Genomic DNA, 21,649 nt, shown 5'->3' with positions numbered 1-21,649 from the left:
CCTGAGCAAAACTCTTCCCTTAAAAAGTGACATTTACATGGAGACCTAAGAAAGGTAGGAGAGAACCAGTAAAAGAGAGGGAACGTGGGGAGCTCCAGGCAGAGGCAACAACACAGAAAAGACCTGGAGGTAAGAGGCAACCGCATGTTGGAAGAACTGAGGAAAAGTCCAGTACAGCTGGGGTAGAGAGAAGAAAAGTGTGGCAAAAGATGAAGAAGCAGCTGGATTTGGAGGATACTGTCTGAAGTGCTAAGGAATTTGGACTTCAACCCGAGGGCAAGAGGAATCAGCCTGGTGAAGAACAACATCTTTCAAAACATAGGCTTCCTGGGAACACATCAACCAAGGGCGCTAAAAAGGCTGATGGTGAAAAGACGGGCAAGCACTGTTTTTATCCTTGTCTTCATGATCTTTGTACTGAGGCTCAGACCTCCTCTGAAAGCAGCCGGTATCATGAAGGCCCAGCCCCATGCTGCACCGTGCTCCCCCAGCCTCCCACCCCGCTGTCCACGGAGCCAGTACTCCTGATTCTGGTGTGGCACTGGCCTCCTAAGACCCTTGGCTCTGTGGAGCCACAGAGACCACCACGGAGAGACTGTCAAAGACCCTTGTTTAACAGGTGGACCAACTGAGGCCCAGAGAAGGAAAGTAATTTGTCTGTGCCCCACAGCAAGCCTCGGGTTCTGGCTCCTTCTTGTCACCCCCCAGAGAAAATGAACACCAGGGCTGGGACTAGGGTGGGGCAAGTCAGGCACATGGGGTGCAAAATTTGAGGAGGCGCTCACCCTCAGGTGCCAGCTCTGCCCTCGCCTCACCCTAGCCCTGGCTCTGCTGGACATCCTTCAAGGGCAGGGATTGTTACTGCCGGAAAACGCTTTGACATCTCTCACGGTGTTGACATGATGTTCGGTCACTATTTTGAGGGTCACTAGATGCCTACTGATGCTAATGAATAATGGATTCCTGACAAACTGATATGCATACAGGTGTTTGTATCTTTTGGTAAATATGACCTTCAAATGACAACAAAATAAAGTCAAGAGGGCCCAAGAATGGAGACCAGAGACCTGGATTCTAGTCTCCTCTCTGCCACTGATTTGCTTTGGGAACTTGGGTGAATTGTTCCCCATCGCTAGGCTTCAGTGAAATGAAGTGGTTGAATGAATAATATTTATTGAGCACATATTCTGTGTCAGCCACTATTCAAATATTTCCAAGTTTTAACTCATTTAAAGAATTCCTGGCCTTCAAGACTCCCTTTACTTCAACGGGCTGTGGTTTGAGGTAAGGGAGGCATCACAGAGAATGTGGGACTTGAGAGAGAACTTCCAAATTCCCACGGAGACAATACTCCCTTAAATCATAGTAAAAGCATGTTATCTCAAGGTACTTCTTCATCAGAAGACAGAGAATCACCTTTGGAACATGTCTGAAGACAGACAAGAGATTCTAATGCAGTGATTCTGAACGGGGCCTGGGAATCTGTATGAAAAGCTTCTCAGGTGACTCTGATGGTCAGATTTGGGAAGCAATGATCCCAGCGCATTCCCCTGTCTGTGGACAGAAACTTACATAGACAGCCCAGACCTAGAGCTGCCTTACTTGATCATCAGCATCTCCAGGCAGAGAAATGAATTCATTGGTTGACTAATGCTGCAAATATTAAGCACCTGTTGTGTTCTAGGCCCTGTGCCAGCTGGTGATTATGGTCCCTACTCCCAGAGGTTTCCTGGTCTAGGTCTGACACTTATTTTAGAAGGAAGTCATCAAGCCAGAACAAGAAGGGCCTTAGAGATCAACCAACGCCATCATTACACAGTGAGGGAAAGTGAGGCCCAGAGAGGGGGAGCAACATGTTCAAGACTACACAGGGAGCAAATGTATTTTCTGCTCCCAAACCAGGTGAGGAGTCCCAGTGTTCTTCCCCGGGCGAGGCTGCACCCAAAGTCCCAGGGCACTTACTCTTCGCTTCTTAAGCACTAAACCTACCTAGAGTAAATTTTCCTGGAAGTCTCACTTCAAATCTTGCTGACACTTTAAGTCCTCAGCATCCCTTCAACCAGAATGGAGGCGGGAGGGAGCAGGGAACCCCATGGGGTGGGTGTTCCATCAGTTTTCTTGGTTTAAAGCTCTTTCCCTGGCTGTGCTGGAGGACATTGTGCCAGCCTCTCCCTGCACTTTATAGAGTCGAAGGAAGAGGGGGCCGCCTCACGGGTTCATTGGGACCTGGCTCCCATCTCTCTTCCCAGACTTGCTTATGTCACTGCAGCTCGGGGGCTGGGGAGGGGCAGAAGCGGAGGGTAAGTAGTGCCCGCCCCTGAAATGCCAGCCGCTCTGCGATTGGCTACAAGGACTCGGGCCCGGCCGCGGATTGGTCATCGCTGAGGGCTTGAAAGGTGGCTGAGAACGGCCGACACCTCAGACGGACGGTGACCTGGGATCAGACAGCGTCTCCGGCGAGCCCGAGACGCGCCCCCAGCCCGCCATGGCCCGGCTCTTCCGGGCATCCTGCCTTCTCTCCCTGCTCCTGGCCGGCTTCGTCCCGCCGAGCCGGGGACAGGAGAAGTTGAAGGTGAGTGAGCCTTGGGGTGGGGGACTGGTGAACTAACCTAGCCCGCAGGTGTCCATCTCTCAGTGAGTGGCCAGGCACCCCTCTTCCCGGGCTCCCCTCCAGAAGGGTGACACCTAGGTGCGTGAGACGCCTTTAACTCCCGTTGCCTCCCTCTGTGGCGCACCCGGACCTTCCTCAGACTCTTCGTATTTCCATCTGTCGGAGACCTGGGTGTGCCGGGGGGGCAGAATGAATTGGGGAGGAAGGTCCTTCTCCACCGAGTTCACGCTTTCTTCCCCACAGCTACCTCAGGGTCGCCTTTCTGCATCCACGCCACCGTCTGTTTCTGGATACTCCCGTCCAGTGGGGCCTGAAGGGGGTGGGGGCACAGAAAAAGGCCTGCAGACTCCAGGTCTGGGTTGGCTGCGGAGGTTTCCATGGGGACTGGCAGGCAAGATGCAAGGGAAGGACAACGCAGCTGAGTGGTCCTCGTCTAACCGAAGCAGAAATACGGGTGGAAATGCCCACTTGGATTCTGGGACACTGGCAGGAGAGGCAGAGGTCTGTGACAGAAAGAGCTCTGAGCTGGCAGCGCAGAACACCCACGATGCTCACTAGTTCCCTAAGCCTGTCTGAGTGTCAGTTCCCCCATCTGCAGGGGGTGGGAGGACAGGACACAATGCAGCTGATGATGGCAGAGGGGATGCACAGAGAAGCAGCAAAACCCAGATGCCGTTCTCAGAAGGCTTTCCTGTTTGGGGCAGCCTCCCGACCCACCACCCACTGCCCATATTGGCCTGAGCACACCTGGTAGTTATGGAAAGTGGGGGCTGACAGCTCAATAGGAGGGGCAGAGTTCTCCTGAGCCCTAGTCTCCCTCCAGCAGAGTGTGTGCCCCTGAGCTAGAGCGGGTATACTGAGCCAGGAGCAGGGGTGACCCAGCATGCTGATCTCCTGGACAAATATGCCAAGGTGGGCCATGCAGGCTTCTCCTCTTCCCCAGGTGGGGAGGCAGAAGCCAGGCACAGAATACACCCAAAGAGAGAGATTTTTGTCTCCAGCTTCCCAACACACACATGCACATGCACCACGCTTATATTAGCTCAAGAAGCAGCTTTGAGTTTTGTGTTTCTCAAATCTTCCAGGTTCTCATTCTAAGATCTTAGACTCCATGATTTTGTTTCCAAATCCTATCTACTGCACAGGAAACCCATTCCAAATGCAAGGTTCCTTCTGTCTGTTTCTATCCTCCATCCTGTCCTCAGCCTAAATTCCATTCAGTCTGCCCCTCCTTGAAGTCAGCCTAGAGACTGGATGGTTATGAGGCCACTTCCTTCAAGCCTCTGGCTTTGTATCCAGTCCTGTTCATTATTTCCAACTCAGAAGGCATCTTCCAGCTCAGGGATGGCAGTGAGTTTCAAGAAGTAGGGGTAGACCATAGGCAGGCCAGTTATCGTGGAGTCAGTCCTGTAACCTCAGTTTTGGGAGATGTGGAGAAGGGAAGATTGGGCCCTGCTTCAAAAAGGCTGGCGGTAAGAACATGGATCCCATGAATAACTCATCATCATTGTGTGTTCTCTGTAGAACTCTGGGGAGGAACAGATGGATTCAGAGAAAACAGAATGGGTATAGTCTAGAAAAGCCTTAAAGTGAGGTATGATCCTATCAGTTGCAACCAGTAGGACCTGCTAGCTAATGTCAGCCTGGGCATGCCCATGTCTCCTCTCAGGTCCTCAGAGAGTCGAAATGTCATAGCCCTGGGTTCTAGGACTCAACCCCTTATCCCCAACTCCAGCAACGTGGGGTGGGGCAAGGGGCAGGTGGAGAATGGGATGGACAAAGGGTAACAGCCCCAGAGGGATGTTTGTCTCCTCTCAATTCAAAGGGAGGGGCTGGGAGACAAAAGGAATCCTTTCCTTGCTGCGTCTGCTCTCCAGTCCAGCTTAAGGCTGCCCGGCCTCCCTGTCCTTCCTCTACAAAAGGACTTTGCGGAGGCTAGAGAGAGTAACAACTGCTGACGTGCATGGGATCCTAGTAACTGCTGGTTTCTAGGTGACTAAACCAGGCAGAGAGAATCATGGAACCACAGGCTGACAGTCAGCTGAGGAGCCCTTAAGACAGCACTGAATCTGACGCCATCTCACAGTGGAGGAAACAGAGCCCCAAAGAGGGCACAGGAGTGGTCACACAGGATCAGAGACCCAGAACTCAGGGCTCCTGCCCCTAGTCTAGCTCTCCTTTCACACCTTCACGTTGATGGGAGTGGTAGGGTGGGTGAGGAGAAAGAGAGGGCCAGCAACTCAAGCCGGGGTCCTGGCTGGGTCCCCACTCCCACTTTTAAGCCATCAGAACTCACCTATCTTGTCCAATTGTGGGAGGACTGAGGCACCCTCGCTGCCTGTCCCTTCCTCCCCCTCTGGCCTCCTGGTTAAGGTGCAACGGCTCTGGGACTCCATGGGCCCAGGAGAGGGAAGCGGACTCCCATAAGGACTGGGCTGTAAGCTCTGTGGTGAACGCAGGCCATGGCTTCCCCCACCTTGGGTACCCTCTGACCCACCCCGGTCTGAACTCACAGCACTGGCCCCAGTAGAAAGTGTGGAGGCTTTGTCACACATCTCCTCCTGGAGACACCCTGCCCAGAGCATCATCGTCTTCATACTGGCTGAGGAACATCAAAGAGGATCACCTCTCCTCTTCACAACAAGGTAGGGACGTCAGGACCCTTTACCCTGGCCTCAGGCAGAATCCTCACTATCCCTTAATGGGGGGATTTGTTTCCAGGAGGCTTTCAAGACAGTTTTGATCTGTTAGCAAATTCTCACAGCCATTTTGGGAGGCAGGTGATATTATCCTCACCTGTCAGCAGATGGAGGCGCAGAGAATGACTGCCCAGGGCCACACAGCCAGCAGAGGCTCAAATCTAATGAGAGGAGATTCCCCTGACCCTCCACCCCCGCCACTCCCCCCGAAACTGCTCAGAAGCTGATCGTCCTGCTGTTTACAAGCTTCCGAGCTCCCATTACTTGAGCAACCTCTTGGCTTTTTTCTCCCCATTTCACAGTTTTCGGGTAAGGCAGAGTGGAGGGGGTGGAGAGGCACGCAAAAGGCCTTGCTTTCTGGCTGCTAGACGTCTGTGGCCAGCTGGGGTGTGTTGGTTGTGTCCCGGCTGTTTGTATGTGGAGGTGGAACTGATCCCTGCCGCCAGGGCCAAGGAGGCTCAGGGGCTGGAGGAATGTTGAGCTTAGGGCTCAGGCCTGCTTCCAGCATCCACCACAAGTCACGGGGCATGGAGTATTACTCACGTAAAGCAGGGACTACGTACCTGAGCCAAGAGGAGAGCTTGCGGCTGTCAGCGAATGGCCTTGTTGAGGGAGCCCAGCCTCTTCTAGCTCAACAGGGCTGCAGCATCTTTAAGACAGAGGCTGCTTTTCTACACCCTCCTGGGGCCCCGCCCTGCCAGCCTGCTTCATGCTTCACGCTTCACGTAGTTGGGCCCAGGTGTCCTGCCTTGATGACAGGATTTCCAGACTTGATGGGAAGAAAGGGCGTGAATTTGCTTCTCTAATTCCAACCACCTGTCTCTGCCTCTCCTGGGCTATGCTGCTAGTTTGCACTCGATTTGTTCACTGTTTTTATACCAGTCATCGGATGGCAGGGCCAGAAAGGACCTTAGAGATCCTCTGATACAGGGCTGGCAAGCTTTTTCCTTCCTCATCACAACCGACCCACCTGCTGATTGTGGTACTGATGCCATGAGACCCTTTCAAGAGTAGACCCAGATTTTTGGAGTCTGTACCAAAAATGGTAGAGACAAGGCAGAGGTTGAGTAGGGGCAAAGGCAGTATCCCGCCTGCTAGCAGTAATCCATCCCCTCCTCTTCCACTGAGAGGGAAGCTGTCCAGCCATCGTGGAGAATAGCTGGTCCCGTTCAAGGTTCTCACTTTATAAATGAGAAAACTTAGACCCAGAGAAGAGCAAGGGTTAGCCAAGACCACACAGGAACTTAGTGGCAGAGCTGGACGTGGAATCCAGGTCCCCTAACACGCAGTCCATTGTACACCATCCGGACAAGTTCTGGAGCAGCAGTTAGGCAAAGAAGAGGCATCATGGTCATCGTCACAATTACTCACCTACCAGGAACACCTGCTGGGCACTGGGGCTTCACCGTGACCAACAGCAAATCCTCACGGCAGGCCTCGCCCGGGTCCTGGCCCCAGTCCTGGCCCTGGTCCTACTTCCCTATTTTACACCAACAGCCTCAGCTTTCCAGTCCTCCAGATTTGGAACCTCTGAATCACCACTCTCCATACTGCTGCTTCCTCCTTTCGGTTCGGTTCTTCCTCACAATGCTCTAGTTCAGGCTCCCATCATCACCTGCCTGCGTCATTGCAACAGCCCCCCAGGCAGTCTCCACCAGCCCATCCAAGAACACAACCACCAGCATCACGGTCGTCTCCCTCAGAACCTGCCTGCTGAACGTTGATTAATTGATGTGTAGCCCAGAAGTATAATGGCCGTAGTGAGTAATTCTCCAAGTTTCCATAGCACTCACCAGCTTATTAAGTGCTTTCAAAATTATTATCTTATACGAGCAATTAGGAGACCTCAGTGCTAGTCCAGCTCTAATTCTTGGAGTGGTCTTGCGCGAGTCAAGACCGTTTGGGCAAGTCAGTTTCACCTCTCCCTGTTATCCTGAAAACTGGCGTCCAAGTTCCCTTCCCGCTCTGACCGCTCCCTGGCTTCTGCTCCAGACGGACTGCCACACTGGAGCGAGCGGCACCATCTACGAGTACGGAGCCCTCACCATCGATGGGGAGGAGTACATCCCCTTTAAGAAGTACGCTGGCAAATACATCCTCTTTGTCAACGTGGCCAGCTACTGAGGCCTGACAAGCCAGTACATTGGTAAGAGCCCATCCCTCCTCCCCTGCTTTATTTGGGGCTGCTTCTGCCAGTTGGGTACATTCCAATCACAGGAGCTTTTCTGGTGCAAGGCGGAAGGGGTAAGGTGATCATGAGATTCCAAACCCTGTATCCCAGTTCCGCTGTGTTCCACGGTTCTGTGAAAATGATTATATAAGCCTGAAGTCTGATCGCCTTCAAACGTGTACTAGAAGATTCTCAGTTACCCTTCATCCCTGGGCACCTCAACAGCCCTAAAAGCAGAGGGATGGGGGAGACTGGGTTTGTGCCTTAAGCGTCCTTTCACTGGAGTAAGAAATAATAGCGTTAGCTTGCTGAGAATTTCTCACCTGCCCTCGGCCCCATCTGCCTTAGTGCTTCTCTTGGACCCTGGAAAGCAGGCCTAGATAGAAACCAAAAACCAAGGGTCCAAAGCACTCCCTTCATTTTGTTTTCTCTTCTCCCCCTGCCTCCCGCCCCAGCAGGGGCCTGAGAGTATGTGTGTTCGTGGCAGAACCGGGCATTTCCCCCAGGTTTCACGATCCCTAGTATCCTCACTCCTTTCTCCCTAGCTGGGGCAGAGTTAAAAGCCTGAGGGAATAGCCAAGCCAAAGGCACCTGACAGCACCCACAAGAAAGTGCTTTGGGGCTGAGCACAGTCTGCTAGTGGGGGTGGGGGGCAGGCAAAGGCAGTCTGACCCAGAATGTTGAGAATCGCAGGCAAAGTGATCTGGGGAGCTGGGCACGACCTCCCTGGGATTCCTGAATTCTGAGTAGAGGAGGGTTGTGAGGGCCCACTCCACCCCACCCTGGGGAAGTTGTCTGGTTCCTGCTCCAGGAAACTCAATCCTGAGAGGCCTGAAGGAGCCCTCAGCCTGCGGGCCCACGGGGTGGACCTTGGCCGTGGGTGGGCGACTGACTACTGACGAGGAAGCGTATTGCTGTTTACCCCCAACCTCCAGCCCAGCCACGTTGGAACCGGGAGGTTGGGACTTGAGTCCCAGCATTGCCACACTCACTGGGGGATCTTGGGCAAGTCTCTTCCCGTCAGGCCTCAGTGATGTCATCTGTACAGTGGGTGAACAGGTGGAGTGGTACACGGCAGGCAGGGCTCCGTGCCAGGCTACCCCCTCATCTCTGCTCTCTCCCTCCCTGGCCCAGAACTGAATGCACTACAGGAAGAGCTGGGGCCATTTGGTCTGGTCATTCTGGGCTTCCCCTGCAACCAATTCGGAAAACAGGAACCAGGAGAGAACTCGGAGATCCTACCCAGTCTCAAGTGAGTGCTCGCTCGGTGTCTGGAGAAGGCTCCGCTAGCACATCCCACCCTGCCCCCCAGCCCAGGCTCTGGGCATCTCTTGCACTGACCCCTACTCATGATGGACACCACCAAGAACTACTGTCCCCTTCCAGGAACCCCGATTAGTGGAATGAGTGGAAGAGGGACAGGAGAGGGACAGGGACAGGGATGACTGGTTGTGACTGCATGACCAGGGTCAGGGAGGACAGTGCGGGCCAGGGGTGACTGAGACAGTACCAAACTGGAAAAAGACTGCAGACCCACATTATGCCTCTGCCCACTCAATATTCATCAGCTCCCACTGCCCACTATAGAGCAAAATTCACAGATTCCCAACACCCCCCACCCTGTTCTAGCCCTTCCTCTCGTTTCTGAGCCCTGTGCCCATCTTCCTGGGACCCACATAAGAACATTCCTTGTAGGTATGTCCGACCAGGTGGGGGTTTCGTTCCGAACTTCCAACTCTTTGAGAAAGGGGATGTGAACGGGGAGAAAGAGCAGAAGTTCTACACATTCCTGAAGGTGAGTTCACAGCCAGCTCTGTAGGAGCCTCTCTGCCCGGCGGATGCTGGCTCTGGACGGGGCTGCAGCTGCTCCTGGCTCCAGCCCATGTAGGCAAGGGCCGTGCCAACCTCCTCTGCTCCTGGGCTCCTGGGGAATTTCTTGGCATCTGATTGTTATTCCAGCTAGAAAGCTTTGCAGATCTTAGGGTCTCACCAGCCCGTTTTACAGGTGGGCCCCAAAAGGGACAAGCTTAGGGTCTCACAATCTGCTAGAGCCAGGGCTGGGATTCAGTTTTCTAACTCTGAAACTGGTGTTCTTTCCCAGTGCCAGGCTGTTCCCCTACCCACAAAAAGGCCTAGGGAGGCAGTGGGAGGGGCCCCAAGCAGGGCTAAGGTTACTCTCATGCCCGCTCCAGAACTCCTGTCCTCCTACCTCGGAGCTCCTGGGCTCACCTGGCCGCCTCTTCTGGGAACCCATGAAGGTCCACGACATCCGCTGGAACTTTGAGAAGTTCCTGGTGGGGCCAGACGGTATACCCATCATGCGCTGGTACCACCGGACCACGGTCAACACTGTCAAGATGGACATCCTGGCCTACATGCGGCGGCGGGCGTTCCTGGAGGCCAAGGGGAAGTAACTGAGGCCCACCCCAACCTATGTCCACCGTGCAGGGGCTGGGGAGGACCCTGTGCAGGAAGGAATCCACTTCTCCAACCACACCACACTCCCACTCTAGACCCTGTTACACAAAGCCCCAGCCTGACACGAACGTGCGCATACGATTGTGTCTGTACTGCTGTGCACGTGGGTGTCTGCATTCTATGCCTATGGGTGTGTGTGACCGTGTGTGCACACATGTGAGTGTACAGCCATATGTGTTGACCTGCACGAATATCCAGGAATGTGTACTGTCTGTGTGCCCACAGCTGTATGCCGTGGAGAGTACCAGAGAATAACTCCCTTTTCTCTCCGGCTCTCTGTTCCAATGATACCAATTCACTTTCAGCTGAGCCCAAAGGAAAAAACCAGCTCTAGATTCAATTGTTCTGCTCCTACCTAAACGTCAACCCTTGGCGCCAGCATCCCCCACTGCCTCTAAACACCAACACTGAAGTGCCTGGAAGCTTCTGGGTCTGCCACACTGCCCAACCTCCCTCCTCTCCTTCCTGAGGGCCCTCCCAAGCCCCCTACCCACCCCACAGTGTTCCCTGAGAGTGGCCAAGGCAGCTGTGAGAGCGAGGACCACGTTCGCCAGGTCAGAGGCGGCATCTGAATGAAGGAGGGGCCCGAAGCCCTAGTGGGCGGGCCTCCCTTGAGCCTGTCTGAAGGGCCAGCCCTTAGTGCATTCAGGCTGAAGCCCCCGGGCAGGGATGCCACCCCCGCTCCTTCGGAGGACGTGCCCTCTCCCCTCACCCTGACCCACTGGCGTTAGACTCATCCCTGTGTGCCTAGTAAAGGCCTTTCTGCAGCAGCTCAGCCTCCTGTGGTGCTTCCTCAAGCGGCTGCGCCAGTGAGGGCGGGAGGCAGGGAGGAGAAGAGAAAACAAAATGAAGGCAGTGCTTTGGACCCTTGCTTTTTGGTTTCTACCTAGGCCTGCTCTGCTTCCTCGGTCAGCATTTGGAGTTTATAAGACCAGTCCACGTCTCCTCTCATCCCACCATTCTCTAAGGCAGCTAGGGCTGAGATGTGGTGGTTTCGTTTGACAGATGAGGAAACTGAGGCTCAGAGAAGGGCCAGGCCTTGTCCAAGGTCTCCTGACAAGTGAGGGGAAGGACCGAATATAAATCCAGGTTGCCTGACTCCCAGGCCCTGGACGCCCAGCGCTCATGGCGGCTCTGAGCAGGGCCCCAGGAGACATCTGCCAAGAGTAATGGTGATGCTCTCAGGGGGTCTGGGAGGAACAGAGCACTGAGGGAGGCAACAGGAAAGCCACACTGGTTGACTGGGAGGGGAACATTAGCCAGGGCATCAAAGAACACCAGTCACAAAATGTTGATCTTCAACTTGGATTTATGTCCAAGATTCGTGCAAACAGTTGCCCAGGGATCAAGAGCCACCCCAATCCAGGCCTCCGGGACCACAGGCCTCCAGCTACAGGCCGAGGGCCTGGCAGCTTCAGGCTGGGGTTGTTGGCAGATGTGGCTGGGATGACCTTCATCCCGGGCTGCAGTGGCACTGGTGAGGCTGCCATGGGCGGGGGCCCAGCAGCAGGATGACTCGTGGTTTTCTTCTGCTCCTGGAGGCAAACCTGCTCTTCCCGCAGCCCCTCGGAGTAGAGAGGGTATGCATGGGGCAGGTCCTGCTACAGCAGAGCTTGAAGCAAAAATAAAACACATGAATTGAATGTGGTCCCCAGAGGGGCTGCTGAAACACTTCTGGGGAAGTTTTGAAACGAAGGGGTCTTGATTGCACCCCACTAAAGACTGACATCCCCCGGCAGCTCCTGCAGAGGATGGCAGGCCAAGGCCACATGACGCTTCTCTCCACTCAGTGGCAGAGTAGTGAGTTTTTCCCGATCACTCCAAAGGAGAGGCCCGGACGGATGCCTTCTGGATGGAGCCTCCCCAGTCTGGAAACAGTTCGGGTTGGGGCCAGAGCACAAGTTGGCCATCCATCTCAGCCTCCTGGAGGCTCTGGCCACACAGAGCACGTGGCCTCTAGTTTTTCGGTAGTCTGAAGTCAGCTGGCTCTGTAAGACGAAGGTGGAGCCAAGTGACGTAATCTGGTCTCACTGAGGCCCCTCGCGGTCATTTTTGGTAGACTCTAAATAAACAAAAATTTTGAGGACTTAAAGATGATGTGGTGCAGTAGGTTTCAAAGTCCTGTGGAAACCAACAGAGTAAGAGTGGAGAAAAACAGGGTTGTTGGGTGTGTGCCAGGCCCTGGGCGAAGTGCCATAGGTACGTTTGCCATTCAATCCTTGCCCTGGCCCCAGGAAGCAGGCAGACCGTCATCTCTTTATGGGGGAGGGAACAGGGACACAGAGAGTTTTAAAGAACTTGCCTGAAGCCCCAGGTCTAGGAAGTGCTGGAGCCTAGTCAGTCGGTTCTGGACCCCGAAGCGGAGTAGTTCTAGGGAGGGGACAGCCCTGCCCATCTGGCCACCCTGTGTCCTCATCAAAGCAGCCTCCGAGGGGCGCCACAGAACCTCCAGGACTTTGCGAGGAACCATTAGAAAAATGACTGATCAACCCAACACAGCCTTCCAACCACTGGCTCCTCCAAACCACGCTCCCTCCAAGTCGCCCTGCAGCCTCTGCTCACACCCCTCCTGCGGCAGGCGCTCCACCTCCTGGCAGAGCTGGCTCCATTTCTGCACAGCTTTCAAAACTCCTCTTTCTGCTGAGATGGACTTGGCCTCCCTATCGCCTAGCCGCTAGACGCAATCCTGTTCCCAGAAGCCCCACAGGCCAGGCAGTGCCTTCTGCCCCACAAGAGCCTCGCAGAAAGTGAACAGAGCGACTAAGGGCCCGGGGTCCTTTCATGACTAGCGAACAGACCTCCAGTCCCCAACTGTTTATGGCGGATACCATGACCAAAGGGAGCTTTTTAAAATGCAAATTTAACCTGTCATGCCACTCTGATTTTAAAATACCCAAGGCCTGCACATCCTCTTTAGGATAACGACCAGCCTTCTGTCGTGGCCTGCAAGGCCCTCACGGCCGGGACCCGCCGACCTCCCTGACCTCCTCGCCTTGCCCCTATCTCCTCCCCGACCTTGTTCCCGGCTCCAGCCACACCAACCTTCTCTCCAGCCTCAAGTCGGCCACACTTCCTCACTCCCTCCCACTGAAGCCTTTGCATTTGTCCTTTCTCTGCAAGAACATCCTCTGCTTCTCCTTCACTCATTAATGCTGCTCATTCCGAGGGTCTCAACACAAACGCCAGTGCCTCCAGGCTGGGCCGGGTTCCCCTGCTGTCTGCTCTCACAGAAATCTGCTCTTCCTCCCCCAGGGTGCTTGAGTGCAATTGTACGCCCACTGGTGTGACCTTTACTGTTCATCTCTGTGCTCCTCAGTAGACAGTAAGGTCATAAGGGTGGGGACCGTATCTGCTTCTGCTCTGTCCTGGCCAGCACAGTGCCTGGCAGGTGGACGGTAAACTATAATGAATGAAGGAATGGTTTCAATCCCCTCGCCCTGCAGTCACCATCCCCTTCTGAGAAGACTGCTTCAGAAAGCTGGGCCTATCTTCCAACCAGATCAGGAGGTAGCAACAGCGTCCCCAAACCGGGGCGACCCTGGCAGCTAAGAATGATCTTCCCCGGTGGAAGACAAGACCCAGGGCCAGGGGATCCGGCTCACCTGGCTCTGCAGGCCTGGCTGCGGGCGAGTCCATCACTTGGGAACTCTGATTCCGTATCCCTCCACAGGGCAGCCGCCAGGTGTATTCTGGCTGCAACAAAACCGGCGCTTAGTAATCAAAAACCATACTGGAAAAGTATGGTAGCAGCCACTGTGCAGGAAGAGTGCTAAGCCCACATTAATCAAGTATCACTGAGTCCTTACAACAACCCAGGTTGCCATCCCCACTTTACAGGAAAGGAAGCTGAGGCTCAGAGGGGTTGAGTAACTTGAAGAAGTTTGTCCAGCTAGGCAAGTAGACAAGCTCTGATTTGAGTCCAGGTCTTCATAACCCCGGAGCAGATCGCTTAAGTTCCACACGATACTCCAGTGTTTAAAGAAGATGCGTGGAAGGAATGGCTGTGGGTGAGAAGCTGGGGGAGAGGCCGGACTGGAGGCAGTGGTTGTTGTCCGGGTAAGAGTGGGAAAGCCTGAAGGGGCTGTGGCAGAGGCACCAGAGAGGATGGGATGTGTGACAGCAGCTCGCTGGGGACAGAAATGATAAGCAAGGGGGAAAAAAGCAAAAAAAAAAAAAAAAGAAGAAAAGAGGAAAGGAAAGGAAACTGAGAAGGGAAAAGAGAAGGAGAAGCAAAGGGAGAGAATGGCTGGTGGGGGCCTGGCACCTGGTCACAGGTGGAGGTCACGTGCTCTGGTGCCCTGGGCCTGGCTGGCTGGAGGGAGCCCTCCTTCCTGCCCCGCTCCCTTCCTCGGCCTCTTCTGTCCCACACCAGTGACCCAGAGCAGCCCGGGGCTGGAAGTCCTGCCCCTGCACAGCAGGCCGCACCCCACAGTGCTGTTCAGATGGGCCGGGCCAAGGATGCGCTTTCTGACCCGGCACTTGCCCTTGCCCTTGCCCTCTGGAGTGTGTCCGGGTGGTCTGTGCGTGTCCTGCAGGGAGGGAGGGGCACAGACTCACCAGATGGAAGAGGCGTGAGTTGGGATGTGGGGGCGGGTGCTCCATAGCCGTGGGGGGAGGAGGGTAGCGGATCTGGGACCAGTCCTCAAAGCCGTGGTGCGGCATCATGGGGGGCATGGGCGGGTAGGCATAGGGGTAGGCCCCGCAGAGGTGCTCTGGGTGGGGCTCCACGTGGTAGCGGTCTGCTGAGGTCTGCAAGAAAGACTGACATCTGGTTCTGGGCTGTGACAGGCTGCACAAGCCATCCCCAGTGACACCCATCCGACCTCCCCACCTCTACTTAGAATCTCAGTTCTCTGAAGACTGGCACGTGGGCATAGAAGGCTGGCACATGGCACAGAGCATCAACCATGATGACAGTTAATGCGTCCCGAGCACTTACTCTATACCAAGCACTGTTCTAAAAGCTCTGCCTGCATTACCTCGTTAGTGAGCTGGACACCTGTGCAAACAACACCTCTCCCATCAGACTGTAGCTTCCAGGAGAAGGTAAGACAAGCTAAATGCTGCTTCCTCCCTCAAGCCTCCTCACCTTTGCTTTCCTCTTCTGCTGTCTGAGGGCTTCTTTCGCCTTTTCTTCATCTTTGAAGGCTTTTAGCTGAGAGAAGGCGGGAAGGGGAGAAGACTGTTGGCACAGGCACTTCCTAGCCAGGCCTGGATCCAGGCCTAACCAGCCCCAGGGTTGACCGGCCAATGCACGAGGCCTCCAATCTGGGCTGTCCTGCCTGGCCCAGCCCCGGGAAAGGGCCCGGTGGGGGGGCGGAGTGCAGCCCGCAGGTAAGGCCTGCTCCTTGTACGTGTAGTCTGAACACAGGTCAGGAGGGCTTCCATATTAATACCTTTTGGTTCCAATCTGGGGGAGAGTGGGTGGCTCGGAGTTAATTTCTAAATTTGCCCTTTTAAGGCATCAAAACTGATGATGGAAAATCAGAGCTAGAGGTCAGAGAAAGGAAGAGCCTCTCTGAGGGACAGAGAAATGTGGCAGCAGAGCTGGAAGGAGAATGAGTGAGTGTCCTGACATCCAGTCTCACCAGGGACCTTCCAACCCAGGGCCCCCGCCCCACGAGGACAGCCAGCTGCCCCTTCTGTGATCCAGCTGCTCTCACCTGGGCGTTCGACAGGGTGACCTGGGCCTGCAACTTCTCCACCTGCTTCTTCAGCTCTTCCTTCTCCTCGTTCATGCGCTCCCGGTCGCTGCGCTCCCTCTGGAAGTCCTCCTCAAAGATCTTCACCTGAAGGGGCGGGGAGGAGGGGTGGGGAGGAGGAGCAGCTCTGGGTGAAGGCCCGGAGCCCCAAGCCTCCTGATGGGAGTCAGACATGAGAGCTGGCTTCACCCCATCTCAAAAATCCCTGTGGGGAGGGGAACAGGCGCACCTCCAGCCCCCCACTCTCAACTTAAGACAGTAGTTCTGGGTGCCTCTGTTTTATGTTCTGGGCTTCAACACGGGGCTCTATTGGAAAAAAGGATCCATGGCTTAAAAAAAAAAAAAAGGTTGATAGCCATCAACCAGTCCAATCCTCTCACTCTGCTGAGGCCCACAGTGAGGTGGAGGCCACAGAAACAGGTATGAGCGGAGGACTGGTATCCTGGCTCCGAGAGCAGGGGACCCACACACCTGTCACAAGGCTTGAGGGGTGCCCTGGCACGGGGCCCCGTCTCCGCTTCTGCAGTTTCACTTCTTACTGCAGATCAGGGAGATGCTAACCAGGTTCGAGATGATTTAAAAGGACCCAAAGCATGGCACCAAATAGCACAGAAACACATGAGGGAGCCAAGACCTCTTCCATTTCCTTTCAATCCTCAGTGTCCCTCCAAGGACAAAGCTGCTATGTCTTTGACAGCTTTCTAGTACTTGTTAATTTCCCTTAAATAAAGGGAAAGAAGACTCAAGTTCAGAGTTTTCATCAGGCAAGAGTATCCAGTTAGAGTTTAATAGCACTATTCTGTCTTTACTGCATTTACTGCTTGTAGTTACTTTTTTTTTAATGGAGGTACCGGGGATTGAACCCAGGACCTTGAGCTTGCCAAGCATGAGCTCTACTCTACCACTGTGCTATTACCCTCCCCCGAGTTACTATTTATGACAGATAATAAACAGGTTTTTCCATTTATAGAAGAAATCTGAAGTTCCCTTTCAAATGTATTTATTAAATTTATTTTAAAAATTGTTTTTAAAATACTAGGTAAATAACAGCACAGCTGGAACACAGAGATGGTTAAATCATGAAGGTGGTAGGGAAATGATCTAAATGATGAGAAGGGTAAACCTATAACCAGACAGGGGTCCTGGCCGATGGCCAGAAAGTGGACTACAGATTACAGCTTCCACGTGATTCAAGGCCCATCCTGGGCCCTCAGGAATGCTCCAGCTCCACTGAGCAACACCTCCTGTCTGCCCTCTTCCCCAAGCCTCACCTGCTGTTTCAGCAATTCGTTCTGTGTGACCAGCTCCTGCTTCCTCAGCAGGCCTCCAGCTCCTTCCGGGCTCCCAAATGCTGTTGGTGGAGATGTTGGGGAAGCCTGGATGCTCAGTGCTTCCTCCAGGGCCTGGGATCAGGAAGAGAGGAGATGGACTCATCACCAGAAGCCCCCAGAAGTCAGGCCCCATTGGCAGGGTCATCCTCTGGGCCCCCTTCCTCATAACAACAATAACCACCACTATTTAATAAGTGCTACCTTGTTTGTACACACACCTCATTACATTGAATTCTCTCCATCCATAGTCCTCTAAAGAAAAGATTGTGACCATCGTCCCCATTTTATGGATGTGATAAGTGAGGTTCAGAGACTTCAAGTGATTTGTTCAAAGTCATATAGCAGTAAGTGGCAAAGCATGGATTCAAAGCCAGCATGTGCTCTCAACCAGCAGCCTGAACTGGGGTCTTCATGTGGAAAGGAGAGTGTCCCCCTCTCTGAAAAGGTGTGCCTCAATTCTCAGCATCCAGACCTAGAAAGAACACTAAGTCCTTTGGGGGCAGAAGCTTCAGTCTCCTTGACAACTGCCTGCCCTGAGATTCTTCAGCTTCTGCAACCCATTCCCATCAAGCCAACCCCTCCATCTCCACCTCTTCTGTGGTTAGATTAGAATGGATTTTAATTTTGACTTAATATTTTACCTTTCCAACCCTGAAAATGGCCTGAAACATCACTAAATAACATTTTGAAAATTTAAAAAGCACCCCTATGTTACCATGTTCACAAAATACTTTTCCTTACGTAAACAGTGTGCTCACGTCCTCTTAAAAGTTTTCCATTAACTGGGTTTCTCCTTCAACCCTGTTAACATGGTGCTTGAGAACTCTGGAACACCTCCACAGACCAGCCACCCTCATCATCACCTGGACTTTACTCCCTGGACAGGGGGCTCTGCTGGCCACACGTCAGTGTTGCTCACAGTGCCTCCCTGGACCGTGGGGGAGATAAAGGAAATCCTCCCCAACTTGGACATGGGCCCCACTTGGTCCCTCAACGTCCCCAGAAACACGAGGAAACTGCTGAGCCAAGAGTAAATTCAGGATGCTGTGAGGGGAGGCGATGACTCCATGTTATCCTCCTCCTCCTCCATCTGCCCTGTTTTTTAGATGAGAAGACTGAGGTCCAAGGACAGGGGGAGCCTTGCATTAATCATCCCCACCGGCGTCTGCCCCAGATAAGCCACAGAAACCTGGAGGGCAGCAAACCTGCCTGGGGCATCTCTACAACCAGCACCACGTACAATACTCTGCCTGGATTTACACCCCTAAATCCCCCAGCCTGGGTCAGGTCACTCTTTTCTCTTGAAAACAGGTCCCAAGGCCCCAGACTTAGCATCACCAATGCTTATCAAACACCAAGACCAAACAGAGAGGGTTACACCAGCAGGGCTAGGGACCAGTGAATGCAAATGAGGAGGCAGAGGGGAAAGGTAAGACACACAGGAAGGGAGGAAAAGCTGAACATTGACTCAAAGGAGGAAAAGCTGAGCCTTTGGAGAATGTTTCCTTTTAAAGCCCCTCCTGTCAGCTCGCTTCTTTAACCCCTGCAATGGAAGGTGGGCAGGACTAGCCTGATCCCAACTAGGGTTCAGATGGCAAAACTGAGGCCCAGAGAGGTTTGAGGGGCTATAAGCTGGGACCAGAACCAGCCCCAGCCTGGCCCGGCCTTTCCGCCCTTTGCCTTGGCTCAGAGAAGAGGGTTTCTGCTTTACCGGGGCCCCCCCACACCCACCCAGGCCCTGTCTTCCTGGGTCCCCCTTCTCAAGGGCAGGAACCCCAGCCTGTGCTCATCCATCCCCTTCAGCAAGCTTTTCCTGAGCACATGCCGGGGCGGTGCCCTGGTGAAGACGCACACCTCCCAGTGCTGGACGGGCAGACAGACCATCAAGATACCATCACAAGGAAGTGCTGGAAGGGGTGTGAAAGGAGCTGCTGGTGCTTTAGGCACATGGAACAGGGAGGCAGGGGGACCCAAAGGAGACTCAGTGGGGAGGGAGGCCTCACAGGGGAAGCAGCACTAAAGTGAAACCTGAACAATGAGCAGGCGGCACGTTGGGGGTGAATAGCACATCCAAGGCCTGCAGGGGAGCGAGCACCGGCTCAGCATGCGGGAGTGGGAAGACAGATGGTGAGGACCACGGGGCTGCAACGAGGCTCTCAGCGCCCGCGCCCTGACCCAGGAATCAGCCCTCCTGAGCTGAGGGTCCGGGGACACTGCCATAGGGCGGGCATTGCAGCAGGGCTTGGGGAAGCCTGGCCTCCTCACGGAGCAGGGCCGAGATGCCCACCCTGTTGAGCCGCTGGATCTCCTTCTCCTGGTACTCCCGCTGCCGGGTGAGCGGGCTCAGCTGATCCTGCAGGTACTTGACCTTCTGGCGCAGCTCCTTGGCCTCTGCTGTCAGCTGCTCCTTGTCGGTCTGCAGGGAACACAGGGCTGGTAAGCAGCGGGCCTGGGCTCCTGACTGCCTGCCCCACCCCACACGCAGCCATGCCTCTCCTCGCTCTCATCCCGCAGTCCCCAAGATTTCATGCACAAGGCTCTGGTGAGAGCGGTAATGTCCGCATAGTTCTGTCTTCAAGGAAGAGGCTGCTCAGCTGAGTGAAAGGCCCTGGGTTCCGCCACTGGCTCCTCTCACAGCGAGTTGAGCCCTCAGGCACTGTTACAGCCCTTTCTCGCCTAAGCTCACCTATCTGCCATGGACAAGGGGCTCATAACATGAGTCATGGATGGGCTTCGGGAGGTCCGTGAGCTACCAAACTAAGAGCAAAATTTTGTGCAACTTTCTAGAGAAAAAGCCATACTTTCCACCAGATTAACACAGGGGTCTTCTATGATGCACAGAAAGTGATAAACTGAAGGTCTCCAAAGGTCCTTTCAGCTCTTATGGTCTCTGAGCCCAGAGGAGAAAAGGCCCTCAAAGAAATAAACACAGCATAAGGCAAAAAGGGTTCCTCCACAGAGAAGCAAAGTACCGTGAGGTTACAGAGAGAACACTAAGCTGAAAAGAAACCAGGGCAGGCTTCAAGGTGGAAGCGTTGGCTCCATACCTACTATGGAACAATCAAAGTGCTTCACTGCAAAGAGCCACAGCTGGAATGGCCCTTAGAGGGCATCAAGTCCTAGCCCTTTTCTACAACAGGAAATGAGAGGGGCAGTGACTTACTCAAGCTACACAGTAGCTGGGGCTAGGCAAGAACCCAGGTCTCCTAATTCCGGGGCTCTCTCCCCCCTTGCAAGCCAAAGGAATTGTTTAAAATAGAAGAGGGCAGCACGCTGCACCCCCACATTAAACCGTCTACTTTTGTGTGTACAAGAGATAAGAGGCCGAGAAAGACACACCGAAATGGTACAGTGGTTACCACTGGGGAGGGCCTGGAACTGGGGGATGGAGGTGATGAGGGGAGATGGTCCAGGGAACCTCTCACTGTATCTGTGTCATGTGGACATTTCACACCTATGTATTCACAGCATGTGGACTAGGAGGTGGCCACAGGGGTTTGTTTTCATCCCAGCCCTGCGTGATATTCTGCAAGCTAGCTGGTGAGGTGCTTCCAGCCAGAGATCACTCGGGGCAGACTTGGTCCCATCTTGTGGGAGTCGTTGCTGACTCCCCAGTTAAGAGGCTCTCGGGTCAATGTGGCCTCTGTCACCACGTATCCTTATCCACAGGGCCACACTTTGTCGTGAAACATCCCACCTTTCCCCCAGCTGACAGGGAAGCACTGGTGCCAGGGACTTGTCTCACATCCGGTGTGAGCCCGGGCCCGGCTGACAGGCCAAGGTGTGACTGTGTACTCGTGAGAAAAGACAGGCAGTGTCCTCCCTAACATGCTTCTCCAAGGCACGGGGCGGTCATCAAGGCAGGCTGGGCGATAAGGCCCCTGGGTGTCACATGCTGACGGGAGGGAACTCTGAAATGCGGCCTATGTTGGAAACGGCCATTTCTAAGTCAGGGAAAAGCCCGGCCGATGCCCAGTTCTCATGAAGGAGAAGACATCGTGGCATAAATAAAATCTCCAGAGTCTGGAGGCCAAATGGCTTTTCCTGAAGGGCCTTGGTTGGTGTCAGTTACTCATAAGACAGATCAGATGCTACTTCTTCAGGGGACCTGCCCCTGGGCACCCCCCCAGAATGAATCCAGTCCCCCTTTATGCCCTCTCCCTGATCCCTGTAATTTCTCCTGTGCCATAGTTAACACACTTCTATTCATCCGCTTCTGTAATTAAACATTCCACATCTCTTCCCCCAAGAGAAGGACTGAACTGTCACCGCTGAGTCTCTGTGCCCAGCACAGCGCCGGTGCATGATCTGCTGAACAGTGACTAGGAGAATGACGAAAGGGAGCTTGTCTAGTGCTGGAGCCCAGCACAGCGCCGGTGCATGATCTGCTGAACAGTGACTAGGAGAATGACGAAAGGGAGCTTGTCTAGTGCTGGAGCCCCTCCCCCACAAACAGCAGACCCCACGGGAAACACCCAGAGCACCCACCCCATCAAGTGTAACAGAGTCTGCTGAATCCCTTTTACATTCGTGCTTCCCTCTAGAGTTCCCTAAAGATTGTAATCGAACAAAAAGCTCTTCTGTATGAAAACAAGAAAAAAAGAAAAAAAGAAAAGAATAGCTAATTGAAGCCCCTCAGTTTTCAGATGGGAAACTGA

At 54.0% G+C, this 21,649-nt stretch overlaps 2 protein-coding genes across 9 annotated transcripts in view; one reads left to right on the top strand and one right to left on the bottom strand.

Annotated features, from left to right (window-relative positions):
- The first annotated feature begins 2,407 nt into the window (after window positions 1-2,407).
- GPX3 (glutathione peroxidase 3) lies at window positions 2,408-10,728 on the top strand. The gene is made up of 5 exons (XM_006204436.4): window positions 2,408-2,572; window positions 7,303-7,456; window positions 8,615-8,732; window positions 9,176-9,275; window positions 9,673-10,728. Exons 1-5 carry the CDS (start codon window positions 2,486-2,488, stop codon window positions 9,892-9,894), a joined length of 681 nt encoding a protein of 226 aa, XP_006204498.2. The 5' UTR covers window positions 2,408-2,485; the 3' UTR covers window positions 9,895-10,728.
- A 521-nt stretch (window positions 10,729-11,249) lies between these two features.
- The window catches only part of TNIP1 (TNFAIP3 interacting protein 1), a 47,373-nt gene continuing 36,973 nt past the window's right edge, over window positions 11,250-21,649 (bottom strand). For 4 of the 8 annotated variants that reach the window (XM_031671213.2, XM_072954499.1, XM_031671236.2 and 1 more), the window contains 7 exons: window positions 19,279-19,407; window positions 16,932-17,063; window positions 15,622-15,747; window positions 15,048-15,113; window positions 14,516-14,707; window positions 13,561-13,651; window positions 11,250-12,020 (listed from right to left, as the gene is read on the bottom strand). In XM_031671213.2, coding sequence (XP_031527073.2) covers window positions 11,986-12,020; window positions 13,561-13,651; window positions 14,516-14,707; window positions 15,048-15,113; window positions 15,622-15,747; window positions 16,932-17,063; window positions 19,279-19,407 — 771 coding nt within the window. In that variant the 3' untranslated portion in view covers window positions 11,250-11,985. Of the gene's footprint in view, window positions 12,080-13,560; window positions 13,652-14,515; window positions 14,708-15,047; window positions 15,114-15,621; window positions 15,748-16,931; window positions 17,064-19,278; window positions 19,408-21,649 lie in introns of those variants that run through there. The other 4 variants (XM_006204432.4, XM_072954513.1, XM_015239377.3 and 1 more) reach the window with 4 other exon arrangements.

Source organism: Vicugna pacos, chromosome 3 (genome assembly GCF_048564905.1).
Source record: "Vicugna pacos chromosome 3, VicPac4, whole genome shotgun sequence".
In the NCBI taxonomy this organism is placed as follows: Eukaryota; Metazoa; Chordata; class Mammalia; order Artiodactyla; family Camelidae; genus Vicugna; species Vicugna pacos.
Note: the sequence above shows the minus strand (reverse complement) of the source record. Positions and strands in the feature narration are given on the sequence as shown.